The sequence below is a fragment of the Haplochromis burtoni genome, unplaced genomic scaffold (genome assembly GCF_018398535.1).
Source record: "Haplochromis burtoni strain Fernald_Lab_line unplaced genomic scaffold, NCSU_Asbu1 Contig_430, whole genome shotgun sequence".
In the NCBI taxonomy this organism is placed as follows: domain Eukaryota; kingdom Metazoa; phylum Chordata; class Actinopteri; order Cichliformes; family Cichlidae; genus Haplochromis; species Haplochromis burtoni.
Genome location: NW_024582791.1, coordinates 421,339 through 434,375, shown reverse-complemented (window position 1 = coordinate 434,375; position 13,037 = coordinate 421,339). Strand labels below are relative to the sequence as shown.

Genomic DNA, 13,037 nt, shown 5'->3' with positions numbered 1-13,037 from the left:
ATAACAAATGTTTAAACTGAGAAATCTACCTTTTTTAAAATAAAAAAATTACATTTTACAGTGTCCCAACTTTTTGACAATTGCAGTTGTGAATTGTGGAAAAAATATTCAACCTTTCTGAGTAAAAGCTTTAAACTTAGTTTTTGTTTGTTTTTTTTGTTTTGTGAAAAAGGTGTTAAAAGCTAATTTTCATGTTAATCTCATGGTTGTGCACTTTGTGTGCACATCAAATGTGCACACAAAGGTAATTATGTGTCAGCCTGACCGTCTGTGTTTCACATGAACACAAGGTTAAGACTCCAGATGTTCATAGCTCAGCCTTTGATGTCTGCTGGGCTCATATCTCTATTCTAGACAGAGTTTGAGACAAAAATTTAAGCTCCTTCTACTTATTTTAAAGCAGATGATCCTTCACCTGACTGCAACCTTTATGCAAAGTTAAATTCACTCTAGGGAGTAATCGGTGTCTGTCTGCGGAGGAACTTTTTGCAGACCCTAACTCCACATCTATATAACAGCCTAACTTTTTCCTCAATGTTGTGCTTTGTGCAGATAAAGTTTATGTTTGCATTGCAGCTGACAGATGCTTTCAGGGTCCTTAACCTGATTAATAACAGAATTGCCCTCAGACTGATTAATGAGCTGCTGAGATCAGAAGGATTGAACCGGGCAGCGGATCATTAATTCCATGTCCTGGAGTCACTCTGGTGCACGTCGATGTCCAGGGGCGTTTTCATTATGTCTCGGCCTGACGAGAGGTCGCAGAGGATAGCCGATGTGCAACCATGTCTGCTTTAATTACAGGGGTATTAGCTGGTGGGGAGATCCCTACAGCTTTGTGTCCGACATTCCCTCTGGGCCAAATGTCCAGGCAAATGTGACATTTTTTTTATATCAAGGGACATCCGGGTTTCATTGTGGCATCCAAGTGTGTGGCAGAAATACTTTCAGATATCAGACTATCACTGGTGACATAAAGGCAGAACAGCTTTAATAGAAAACCTCCCCAAAAAATTGTATTTATTTTGCATTTTTTGAGCCTTGATTGGCCTCCTCTTCAGACACTGAGCCATTTTGTGGCCTGCACCCTTTCTTGCCCAGCTTTCCTCCAGCCCATCATCCAGCAGGGCTCCAACTCCACTGGTCCATCTCCACCGATTAACCAACCTAACCTCACTTGTTTGCTCACTGCAGTCATTCTGGCAGTCAATGTATCCTCAGGCTAAGCCAAACAAGCTGATCAGCCAGCCACCTCTGTACACAGTACCCCCCACTAAGAGGCTAATGGCCGGGATGTATAATCCTTCTCAAAACAACCACAGAGATGCTAATTGTATCCCACTATAAATACTGGCCGACTCCTTGTCCTCTTTCTTCATTTACCTATGCTCGTCTAAACCTGGAACAGCCTACGCCCTTCACACCGGCTTCCCCGAAGCAATTTGCACAGATACCAGGAAAAACTCCGTTACATAAGACAGGCTCTAGATAATTGAGACAAGTGTCAATAAACCTGCAGCATCTGAAAAAAGGAGAGCGGCAGAGAGCGCGCGGGGCTTTACGCACGGATACAGCCTTTCATGCGTCTTTTGGCCACTTCTTCACTTCTTCTCTGAGCTGCTGCGAAGCAACAGGTCGAGATGTTCCCCCTGCCGATGTTCACACCGGACCAGGTAGCTCGGGTGTGCGAGAACCTGGAGGAGACCGGGGATATCGAGCGCCTCGGTCGGTTCCTCTGGTCCCTGCCAGCCGCCGTCCCTGGTTCCGCCGGGGAAGCGCTCAACCGACACGAGTCCATAATGCGAGCCAGAGCGCTGGTCGCGTTTCACGGAGGGAACTTCGAGGCTCTTTACCAAATCCTGCAGAGTCACCGTTTCACGCGCGAGTCTCACGCCAAGCTGCAAGACCTGTGGCTGGACGCGCATTACCGAGAGGCAGAGAGGCTCCGTGGGAGACCCCTGGGCCCGGTGGAGAAGTACCGCATCCGCAAGAAGTTCCCGCTGCCCCGCACCATCTGGGACGGCGAGCAGAAGACGCACTGCTTCAAGGTAGGGTTGTGGTTTCACTCTTTTGGTGACAGAGGGAAAACACGGACTCTGCAGTGCCATCAGAGGCTGCTACAACAAGCATAAACACTTCTGCAAACTACACATTAACTAATAAATCAGGGCTTTTTAACATGACTGTTGTATTCGTGCTGGCTGGTCTTTGAGCTGTTAAAATGATGACGGTCAGAGTCATGGGTTTCCCCTCAGATCAGAAATTTCTGAGACTTTCTTACTTTAAAAGAAAAACAAAGTTGAATAATTTCATTAGAGTTAAACTGTTTTTGTGCAGATATGACAAAACTAATCTACGCTTATCTGTATGATGCAGCTGCGTGTGTGTTTAAAAGGAAAGTTCCTCTGTGGATCTGTGTTAAAATTGTGGTTTCAGCAAAATTCCTCTTCTTGTTCTGTAGCCATGTTTAAGAGAACAGTTTCCAATGCACACCTTGCAGACTGCTGGTTTGCACAGCAAGACTTCTTCTGTTAGATTTATAAAACTTTTTTCTTGTGACACATTAACAATGCTTTCCAGATGTGCAGAGAAGCTCGACTCAAAAGAAAGAAAGAAAGAAAGAAAGAAAATGTTACATTTTGATGCCATGAGATTTGTTGCAGTTCCTCAGGAGGCAATTTGGCGACATTTTTGGCTTTTAAAGTGCAGTTTATAAATCACAAATCGGTAAAAGTATACAAAGTACAGCTTTAAATATACAAAATAGTATGTTTGGGGGAAGTAAAAATGCACTTTTCCTCTTGGAAGTGTGTGTCTGAAAGTGTGAGCACCCTCTAGTGGCAGGGTGGTGAAGTATCATTCAGAGTTAATCTTTAATTCCAACCCTCAGGAGGGGTAGCTTCTCCAGCAGCTTATTAAACCACTTAGCATGATCCAATTTAGTGGATAAACATTGTTATGTGTGCTTCTAATGTAGATTGTGTTTATCTATTTATAAATCCGGACTAATGTGATTATACCAGGTATCATAAGAGTGATTATTGCGGTTTAATAGGATGATATTAAAATAACACTAACCACTTTATTGTCGTCACCTTCGGTTGATCCGTCATATGAGACACGTAGAGTCTTTAATGATCCACATCATTTTAATTCTTACCCAGGAAAGAACTCGCAGTTTGCTACGAGAGTGGTATCTCCAAGATCCGTATCCTAATCCGTCCAGGAAACGCCACCTGGCCCAGGCCACCGGGCTCACACCTACGCAAGTCGGGAACTGGTTCAAGAACCGCCGGCAAAGAGACAGAGCTGCCTCAGCAAAGAACAGGTATCTCAGAAATTCCACATTTTATACAAGTTATGACTCAGAAAGAGAGAGAAACCCTGTTTAGTCAAGTTAAAGAGACTAATTAGGTGAAGTGGCTGTACTTGTCTGAAGATCAGCTCCGACACTCGCACTCTTAAAAACAAGACTTCTCACTCTTCTTCTCTTTTCTGTCCCCTGATGCAGGCTGCAGCAGGATCCTTCCCTCCTGCCCTCTGAAAGCTCTCCCAACGGCTCCCTCCAGGGACGCCATCATCACCCCCACCTGCTGCCCGCCTCCCCTCGCCACCCGGGCAGCCCCGAGGCCAGCGACTGCAGCACAGAACCCGAGCCCAGAGGAACCGGGGCCTCCACCCCGGAGATCTCCGTCAGCAGCGACAGCGAGTTTGAGTCTTGAGACGAGGGACTCTCTGTCGCAGACAGGCAGACTCTTACTACTGTCTGTGATCAGACCCAGACACACTTACAAAGACACTTGAACTTTCAGCGTGACTGCGGACACATTAGAGCTGTTCTCGGTGGGAGGAGGGTAAGATGAGACCACTTGTTGTGGATGTGAGTGGACAAAGTAAAGATATGCACTTAAAAAAAAGCACCATGGCACATGACTCTGACTGTTATGTATTAGTTTAATGTGACTCAGTGCTGTAAAAAGATAAACATCCAGTTGAGTTTCAAACTCTCAGGCGAAGTATTTGTAGAGATCATGCCTATGAGCTTTAGAAGAGATGTGAATATTAATATTTTAAGGTTGAATGCTATTTTGGTAGAGAAAATTTTCTCAGTTTTTATGGAAGCTACAAAAAGAAAAATGCCTTGTGCAGGCTGTTACTGTATGTCAGTATGTTAACACGCACATTGTTTCATTTGATTATCTTCAGATAAGAACCAAAATCAAACTGTGAAAATCCCCTAGAACTGGCAGAGACGTCCCCACACAGTGTTACAGTTTTATCACTCATGAAAAATTACATTCAAAAAATGCACAGCCGCCAGTGGTGGCACACTTAATGATGATAAAGGCAAATTTATTAAAATTAAAAACAGCCAGTAAATGTACAAAATCTGTCTTGCTGCGCTGCAGTTTGCATGTTAACATAGGGACGTACCAACTCAACACATTTCACTGCCTTAAAATGGAACTAAGGGCATCACTGTTTTGCAATGCAATAACAAGCAACGTGTTTAGAGAGACTGAACTGTAACTCATCACCCGTGCACACATGCTGCTTAAAATACAAACCATGTCATTGTGGGCTGTTTTACCTTCTTCGCTGATCGAAATCTGCTGGAAATGCTCCTGAGCTGCTCTGATGATGACGAATTCCTGCAGGAGCCGACGCAGAGGTGAAAGAGGAATCAGAGAGAATAAAACGCACTCGTCGGTCTTAACTCAATGTGCCTATTACATCTGAGAACAGTGAGACCTAATCAGGCATGAGACTGTCCTCATGACAACGACACACGCAAAGGCCTACTGTTTGCTGTCTTTCTTAACGACCATCATTTCTCATAAAGTATCGTTTCAATGATAAATGTGTATTTTGTAATGTTTTGTGTAAATAAATGAACCTATTTTTATCCAAAGCGATGCAGTCTCTTTTTAGCTATGATCAGTATGAATACACTGTTTGTCTTTCTTTAAATCACCTTCAATATCAAAAGGCTTGAGCTTTTTTCACCAAACAAAATCAGCATGAAGCCACAGATTTACTCAAGGCTTACAAAGAATCAGATATAGCCTGTTGAATACGCCTTTAAGTATCATATTAATATAAGGTGTAAAGATTTTGAGTTTTTTAAACTACTCTGCAGTGGGTTACAGTTACAATTGCAATACCAGGACTTATGTAGTTATGTTAATAATAACTTGAAGCAATCATTTTCTGTGTGACTTATCAGTCTCTCGCATCACTGTGGAGAAATTCTAGCCCACTCATCTTTACAACACTGCATCGGTTCAGTCATTTATGCACAGCTCTCTGTCTCACCACAGTATTTCAATCAGGTTGAGGTCTGGACTTTGGACCATTGCAGCCCTTTGATTCTTTTATTTTTTCAGACTATTTGTTGTAGATTTGCTTCTCTGTTTGACATCATTGTCCTGTTGCATGACACAGTTTCAGCCAAGCTTTAGCTGTTGGACAGATGACCTCACATTTGACTCTAGAATACTTTAATAAACAGAGGAATTTGACTCGGTGACTGCGACGTGTTCAGGTGCTGTGGCTGCAAAGCCTAAACCATCACCCCTCCATCACTGTGCATGAGGTGTTTGAGCTGATATGCTGTGTTTGGTTTCGATTTGTGGTGCCGTGCATCACAGCCAAACATCTGCACTTTGGTCTCATCTGATTTGTTCACATGCAATTTTGCAAACTTAACCTGTGCTGCCATGTTCTTTTTAGAGAAAAGAGATTTTCCAAACAGCCCATTCTTATCAAAAGTTTGTCTAATTGAACATTTAAAATGCTAACTGAGGCCTGCAGACTCTGAGATGTAGCTGTATAGGTCGTTTTAAAATAACTGTGAGCATTGTAGTGGCTTTTTGCTGGGAAGATAAAGGCATTATGTTACACACATGTATGCTGCAGCCCAACAAAATGCCAAAACTTCTGCTTTTAGAGAGGAGCTCACAAATGCTCTTGATCAATTAGTCAAATGCAATTGATCTGCAGCACGTGGCTGATACCAGCCCTCTAAATTCCCATGAAAGCAGTAAGGGGGTACTGTGAAAATGGTCTTTTTCACATGACAGTTTATACAGCCATCTGTGATAGATAGTTCTAGCTATCTCTTATAATCTATAAGAGTTAGCTAGATAGTACTAGCTAGATAGTACTAGCTAACTCTTATACTAACAGACACCATGCTAGCATACGTTTCTGAAGAGAAATGCACAATTCACAAATGTCTGCAGCTTCCATAAAAAATATATATGTTGAAATGTTGTTTGGAGAGACTTACCTGACTTACCAGGAACAAATGCTGTCTGTCTTTCACAAAAAAGACTTGCTCCTCTGTAGATGAGGTTGGTTCTCAAACTAAACAAAGATGGCGGCCGGAAATAGACGTTTTTTTTTTTTACCTTAAACCTATAAGAAGTTGAAAGTAGAAGCTTAGCAAGCTGCATGACGAGCAGAAAGGAGCCATGTCATTACAGGGATTACAAAACAAACAAAAAAAGGTAAAATATTAAAACAGGTTTCTTCTGGCACTCACCCATAATTTGGATTCACGCTAAATGTTGTGAAATTGCTGAAATTTGGGAAATTACAAATGATTTACTGTTTTTATCTTGTTATTAAAGATAACAACACAAATAGTCATTTAAACTATACCTTTTAATCATATGTTGCTCTGTAATTTCAGTTTAAAACTATGTCAGCACTGACAGAAAACATGCTGCTGCCATTCAAAAAGTTCTGCACCGTCAGGCTGTTATAGGTTAAAACTACTCAGATATTGGATGTGTAACTTTAAAAAAATGAACGAATGGTATATAGTACAACTTAATAAATATCAGACCTTCAACATATTGTATAGTATTATGTTACAAAGCAAGAAAAACAAACAAACAACAAACAGTTCTTTACCAACCTCGAAGTGAACATATACAGAAACGTTTCCTCAGCTGTGACTAAAGGACATTTAGAGGTAAGTGAAATGCAAAATGTGCAAAATGTCAGTCACATGTTTGTGTAAATTCCTCTTTTCTTATCTCATAACAACACACTGTAGAATAGTTCTTCTTCCTGCCTGACCACAAAAATGGGTGTTGTCACGCTCAGTAATCCCACCCACACCAGAAGGAGCAGCAAAACAGACCTGTCACTTTTTAGCCACTGCTACACTTATGTGCAATCTTAGGGCTGCACATAACACACAATCGGCTGTGTGTCAGTGAGGTTCCTGTGCAGACGGGTGGGGGTATTTTGATTTTTGCAATATTAATTAAGAATGGACAGCCAGGGGAGGAAAGTGGTGGTCAGTGACAATGGGACAGGGGTAAGTCAAGCACTCTGCAGTATATTACCACATAGTCAGATATCCTGTTAACAGTACTGGATGTTGTCTTTTATTTTTCTTTCCATTAGCATTTCGTTTTAGCATGAAAAATAATCATGTTAACTGCATGTCTTTTTAAGATATCTTGATGCAAAGTAACCTTTTGCATCGATGTCTATCTTATTTGTTTTATTGTCAATCATCTGGATCATTTAATGGCAAATATGTGAAGAAGTCCTGGGTGTGAGACAAAGTGCACTGCTGTGTGATTCCACATCTGTCTGGACTTGTCACTCCTGCCTTCAGTATGCGCACACCACCATAAATGGCTGTGGTGCTTTGAAGTGAGCAGACATTGGACAAAAACCAGGAAGAGAGACTTATCAGAGGAGATAAAATCACAGAAGTGGCACTCAGTGGTTGATTTCCGGAGGAAGATGCGCATTGACAGACTTTACCTGCTGCAACCAGAAACAGTCGTGTTTTTACCCCTGTTAGGAATGCATTGCATCCCTCCAGGCTAAGGAATGTGTGTCTGTGCCCACATGGACAAGTTAAGACAGTGTAGTAGGAGGAGTAGTTATGGCAGGTAGGAAAGCATGGGAAATTTGGTAAATCGATTGCTGTTTAAAGGCTATCTCTACATTATTGTAGGGTCTTTACCCTACAATAATATAGATATATAAATATCTATATATATATATATATAGAATATAGATATATATCTATATTCTATATATAATAATATAATATATATATATATAAATATATATAGTGTGTGTGTGCTTTCCAAATGAGTGCCAGTAAACATGATGAAATTTCTCTCGCCACTGTCTACTGTCTGTTAAATAAGAAACAATTTGTTAAATGCATTACAGTAATACACTCTAGGTCAGGTCCTTGGAGGCAGATTAATCCCAGCATCAGATTAAAAGGAACAAACCTGATTTATGAATGGAATTTTACCTGCACAAAAGGCTTTTAGTGCAAGAGTACAATTAATACGTTTAACCCTAATGCAGGAATACACAAACACAAACTGGCTCTCAGTTTCATTTTCACATCCCTGTGCAGTTTGTCAAGTGTGGTTTTGCCGGCTCCAACTTCCCGAAGCACATCTTCCCGGCCCTGGTGGGCCGGCCAATCATACGATCATCCGCCAGAGTGGGCAACATTGAGATAAAGGTAAGATTGATGTAAATGAAAGGACTACACATGGGTCTTTCAGTTAACCTAAAGTCAGAATAGAGGAGCATTGAAAAAAGATGAAATAAAGGGAAATGGGGAAATTACATCTACTGTGTGCAGAGTTCTATTAAAAGCAAACAGCATTAAAACCAGGTGAGTCATCCTGTTACAGTTTAGTGCTCTATTGAGAAACCTGGTGTCGAAGCATTACAGCATTCCCAAGAAGGATAAGGGGCCCTGCAACACTACAAAAACTACTACTAAGAACATATTAAATAGCCAAAACATAGACTACAACCACAATGGTCCCACCCAGTAACCCACAGGACTCTCAAGGTCCACGTCTAGAAAAGTCAGAGCTTTTCTGGCAGCAATACAGGGACCTGCACTATATTACTCGGGTGGTTTTAATGTTCGAGATGGCACAGTGGTGTCTGGAGCCTCTGAATGTGGAGTGTGTGTTACCCCAGTGCCAGATTGGTGGCATATCCAGGGTGTACCCTGTGTCCCACCATGTGACAACTAAGATAGGCTCCAGTGACCTTTGACTCGATAAATGAAAGAAATTGTATGGTTTTAATGCTGCAGCTGATTGGTGTAGCCATCTATAAGATCTAGATACACATCCTGAGACTTGATCATCTGTATCTCTGGTTCTCATCAACTTCCTGTGTCTCAGCTTAAAGCGTCTTAGAAGTGCACACCTGCTAGCTTCCTAAGATGCTGAGACTGTTGAGTTCATAGACTCATGTAACCTGAGATCATTCAGACCTTTTAACCTGATAATCCCTGCAGGACCGGAGCAGAGAAAGCATGAAAAGGTCATTGGTACAAATAAATAAGTAAACAAATTAAGGCAGGCTGTTGTGTAATAAACATCACATTTTCATAGATTTTTTATTTAGTGTTCACTTGAAACACCAGGTTTCCCAGGATAGCTGTCTTATATTTGTACTTGTGTATGGATGTGCATGTTTGTAACTTAATATTTTATACAGTATATTTAAAACGTTTCAACAGAAACAACAAAAATCAAACTGATGCTTTCTTTTTTATTATTATTTATTAAACCTATACTTTGCTGTAGGTCAGACAAAGAAGAGCAAAAACAAAACCATTAATATTTCCTGTCCCTGTCATCTTTTCCACCAGGACCTAATGGTGGGAGAAGAGGCCAGCGAGTGTCGCTCCATGCTAGAGATGTCCTACCCCATGGAGAATGGCATGGTGCGCTGCTGGGAGGACATGCTCCACCTGTGGGACTACACCTTTGGCTCAGAATGCCTGGACATCAACCCAAAAGAATGCAAGGTATGAACCCGTGTAAGACAGACAAAGACGGAAATGAATGGAAAAAAAAAAACTGTACAAGGACTAGATTATTATTGAGTTTGTGTATGTTTTCTATCCAAGATCCTACTGACTGAGCCGCCCATGAACCCGACCAAAAACCGCGAGAAAATCGCTGAAATCATGTTTGAGAAGTACCAGTTCTACGGCATCTACGTGGCCATCCAGGCCGTGCTCACTCTGTACGCTCAGGGTGAGAGGGCGCGACACACTGCACAAAAATAAAGGGTTTAAATCCTGACCTGCTGTTAACGGTGCAATTGACTGGATATTTGGTCAGTTTTAACTCCCGCTTTGTTAAATGACTCTGTCCACAGGTTTGCTTACCGGTGTTGTAGTTGACTCAGGAGACGGCGTCACCCACATCTGTCCAGTGTACGAGGGCTTCTCTTTGCCCCACCTTACACGCAGGCTGGACATCGCAGGACGTGATGTCACACGCTACCTCATTAAGGTGAGCTGGAAAGATCAGTGATCGGGCAAAGAGTTGGGTTTTTTTTAGTGTAAGGAAAGTATATGTACAGTTTCACAGCAAACATATGTGTGAAAAAAATGTTCTTCCCATCAGCTCCTGCTGCTTCGCGGCTACGCCTTCAACCACACTGCTGACTTTGAGACCGTGCGCATGCTGAAGGAGAAGCTCTGCTATGTGGCATACAACATTGAGCAAGAGCAGCATTTGGCCACAGAGACCACTTACCTGGTGGAGACATTCACGGTACGTTGGAGCAAGCTTTAATTTATTCTGCTTTCTAAAGTCGAGAAACGTCAGAAAAAATAACCGATTCCTCTCATTTGTGCAGCTTCCTGATGGCAGGCAGGTGAAGGTGGGCGGAGAACGATTCGGGGCTCCTGAAGCTCTTTTCCAGCCTCATCTCATCAACGTGGAGGGAGCTGGAGTAGCCGAGCTGCTGTTTAACACCATCCAGGCTGCAGACATTGACCTCAGGTCCAATCCTCCTTCCTCACTTTTCTCTAATTAATGAAGCTGAACTACTGCAAACACGCCTTGATCAGGTCCGTCTCTCGTCTGCTTTCCCATGCAGGGCCGACTTCTATAAGCACATTGTTCTGTCCGGGGGGACCACCATGTACCCGGGCCTCCCATCCAGGCTCGAGAGGGAGATCAAGCAGCTCTACCTGGAAAGAGTGCTCAAGGGAGACACTGAGAAACTATCAGTAAGAGCTTTCATATTAATGTCAGTAGAGAATGGATTCGATTAAGAGCCTGTAAGGCGTTCTTCAGTGCATTTGCATAAATATAATGTTACTGATGATCAGTGTCATCTGTATCATGAGCTGACGAAATGTTTATAGAATACATTTTCCAGTTATTTAATAAATGTCACCAGGCATTCATATAGATGCTCTGTTTTATTCACTGAACCTGAGGGCTACTTGCATGCAGGTTTTTCCACAGCAGGTCCAGTTTGGCTGTGATATTAACTCTCTGAATTTAAATATCTTTATGAGTTAAAAGTTTAGAAAAAGCTCAGTTTGAATTCCACATTTGACGCTCTGCAACATTTAAGGTTATGTTATCTCTTTTTCTTTGTATTAAAAATAAGTTTGGGCTATTTTATTACAAATACCAAAATGCATTTACTTTTTGTTGTTTTAAAGCCAAACCAATAAAGTGTGACATTTGTCATATTAATTAAATACATATCTAGAAATTGAAAGTTTATTTTGTTAACCTCATTACTGAGGTCGTTTCTCTTTTAGCAGTTTTCTTCGTAGCAGCACAGAATATAAAAAAAGGCTTAAAGGAAAGAATTGTTGTACTTATATATTAGGGCTCTGTGTTTTAATGACCTCTCCTGACTTTTCTCTTCACCCTTGCAGAAGTTCAAGATCCGAATCGAGGACCCTCCCAGGAGAAAACACATGGTGTTCATGGGCGGTGCTGTGCTGGCCAACATCATGAAAGACAAAGAATCCTTCTGGATGACTAGACAAGAATACCAGGAGAAAGGCCTGGGAGTGCTGCAGAAGCTGGGAGGTGGAGTCAGATAAAATAAAACTGAGTTAAACAGAATTTTAAAAACACAAATTAAAAATGAGGAAAATATGAACTAGGTTTTGTACTTTTAAATATTAACTCCGTACCTCTCACAGTCTCATCTCTATTCAAAACAGTTTTAACTGAGCAAAATTACAAGTTTTATCATTAAAAACACAATTTAGGTTTTTTCAGCTTCTACATACTGTTCTAAATATAACAGTTTTTTTGGACGGTGTAGGTGCTCGCTTATCCAGGTCATGTTCTTTGGACCGTTTGATGAAACTTTGATGACTAAAGTTTAAAAATTTCAGGAATTTATTTGTTGCATTAATAGCAAGTTTATGTTTTATTTAACCTTTTTAAAGCCAATAGATCTGTGCTTCAGTACTGTGCAAAAGTTTTGAGTCACCCCTCATTTTTTTATATGTTACTGAAAAAATGGGAAATAGATCCAGCAATGTATTGAAGCATGTGCAAATGTATATACAAACTCAGAAAAGGAGGCCAAAACAAAGTATTAAAGTTCTATAAGGCTTGAAAGTCAACATTTGGTGTGACCACCTTTATTCTTCAGCACAGTCTGAACATGCCAGTCACATGCCTCCCTGAAAGGAAGTCTTTGAAAAACCTTTGGAAAGGCTGGAGGACTATTGTTGAAGACCATTTAAAAAAATACAGAAAAAACTTAACATTTTATCTTAACTGAGACCTAATTTATTCTTGTGCAATACTCACGAGGCTATTATAACACAAAAACATGAATATTTGGATAAAAATGATTTAAATGTAAAGCCGAAATTAAATGATTTTGTTAAACTCTATTACTAATTCATTTTGGGACTCCACATTATGCCAACCAAACAGTAACCTGTTTGCTACTGTTTCTTAGAAATATTTGTCAGTAAAGTTTACTCGCTAAACTTGATTTAATCAAAAATTGATTACAGTCAAAGATCTTCCTCAAACACAAAACTTACCCAGTTTTTACTTTGGCTAGCTTGGCATCTAATCGCAGGGATCCTCTTTTCTTTACTCTGTTTATATGGTTGGTGGTGTTAGCTTATTGTTATTATCAAAAGTTTAACTTTTATTATTGGCTCATATAAACTATTAGTTTAGGTCTTTTGTGCTTTTTTCCCTGCACTTTAATCTTAGTTTTGG

General features: G+C 40.9%; 2 protein-coding genes and 1 long non-coding RNA gene across 3 annotated transcripts; 2 read left to right on the top strand and 1 right to left on the bottom strand.

Annotated features, from left to right (window-relative positions):
* Window positions 1–1,245: 1,245 nt before the first annotated feature.
* Window positions 1,246–4,906, top strand: six7 (SIX homeobox 7). The gene is made up of 3 exons (XM_005945312.3): window positions 1,246–2,048; window positions 3,165–3,328; window positions 3,512–4,906. Exons 1-3 carry the CDS (start codon window positions 1,641–1,643, stop codon window positions 3,720–3,722), a joined length of 783 nt encoding a protein of 260 aa, XP_005945374.1. The 5' UTR covers window positions 1,246–1,640; the 3' UTR covers window positions 3,723–4,906.
* Window positions 4,599–7,115, bottom strand: LOC121812097. Its single transcript, XR_006052868.1, has 2 exons — window positions 6,293–7,115; window positions 4,599–4,652 (listed from the first exon to the last, which is right to left on the bottom strand). It is a non-coding gene; the product is annotated as an uncharacterized LOC121812097 (long non-coding RNA).
* Window positions 7,116–7,126: 11 nt separating this feature from the next.
* Window positions 7,127–12,370, top strand: zgc:101810 (uncharacterized protein LOC493612 homolog). The gene is made up of 9 exons (XM_005945310.3): window positions 7,127–7,333; window positions 8,408–8,518; window positions 9,674–9,832; window positions 9,935–10,064; window positions 10,189–10,325; window positions 10,440–10,589; window positions 10,675–10,820; window positions 10,918–11,050; window positions 11,717–12,370. The coding sequence occupies exons 1-9, from the start codon at window positions 7,286–7,288 to the stop codon at window positions 11,885–11,887; spliced, it is 1,185 nt and encodes a 394-aa protein (XP_005945372.1). The 5' UTR covers window positions 7,127–7,285; the 3' UTR covers window positions 11,888–12,370.
* Window positions 12,371–13,037: the final 667 nt, after the last annotated feature.

Excerpts from the sequence above, each read along its gene's own strand:
- six7 (XM_005945312.3), top strand. The coding sequence starts at position 1,641 with ATGTTCCCCCTGCCGATGTTCACACCGGACCAGGTAGCTCGGGTGTGC. Across the intron at positions 2,049-3,164 it reads AGAAGACGCACTGCTTCAAG|GAAAGAACTCGCAGTTTGCT; the intron begins GTAGGGTTGTGG and ends ATTCTTACCCAG. Across the intron at positions 3,329-3,511 it reads GCTGCCTCAGCAAAGAACAG|GCTGCAGCAGGATCCTTCCC; the intron begins GTATCTCAGAAA and ends CCCCTGATGCAG.
- zgc:101810 (XM_005945310.3), top strand. The coding sequence starts at position 7,286 with ATGGACAGCCAGGGGAGGAAAGTGGTGGTCAGTGACAATGGGACAGGG. Across the intron at positions 10,065-10,188 it reads GCTCACTCTGTACGCTCAGG|GTTTGCTTACCGGTGTTGTA; the intron begins GTGAGAGGGCGC and ends CTCTGTCCACAG. Across the intron at positions 11,051-11,716 it reads GAGACACTGAGAAACTATCA|AAGTTCAAGATCCGAATCGA; the intron begins GTAAGAGCTTTC and ends TCACCCTTGCAG.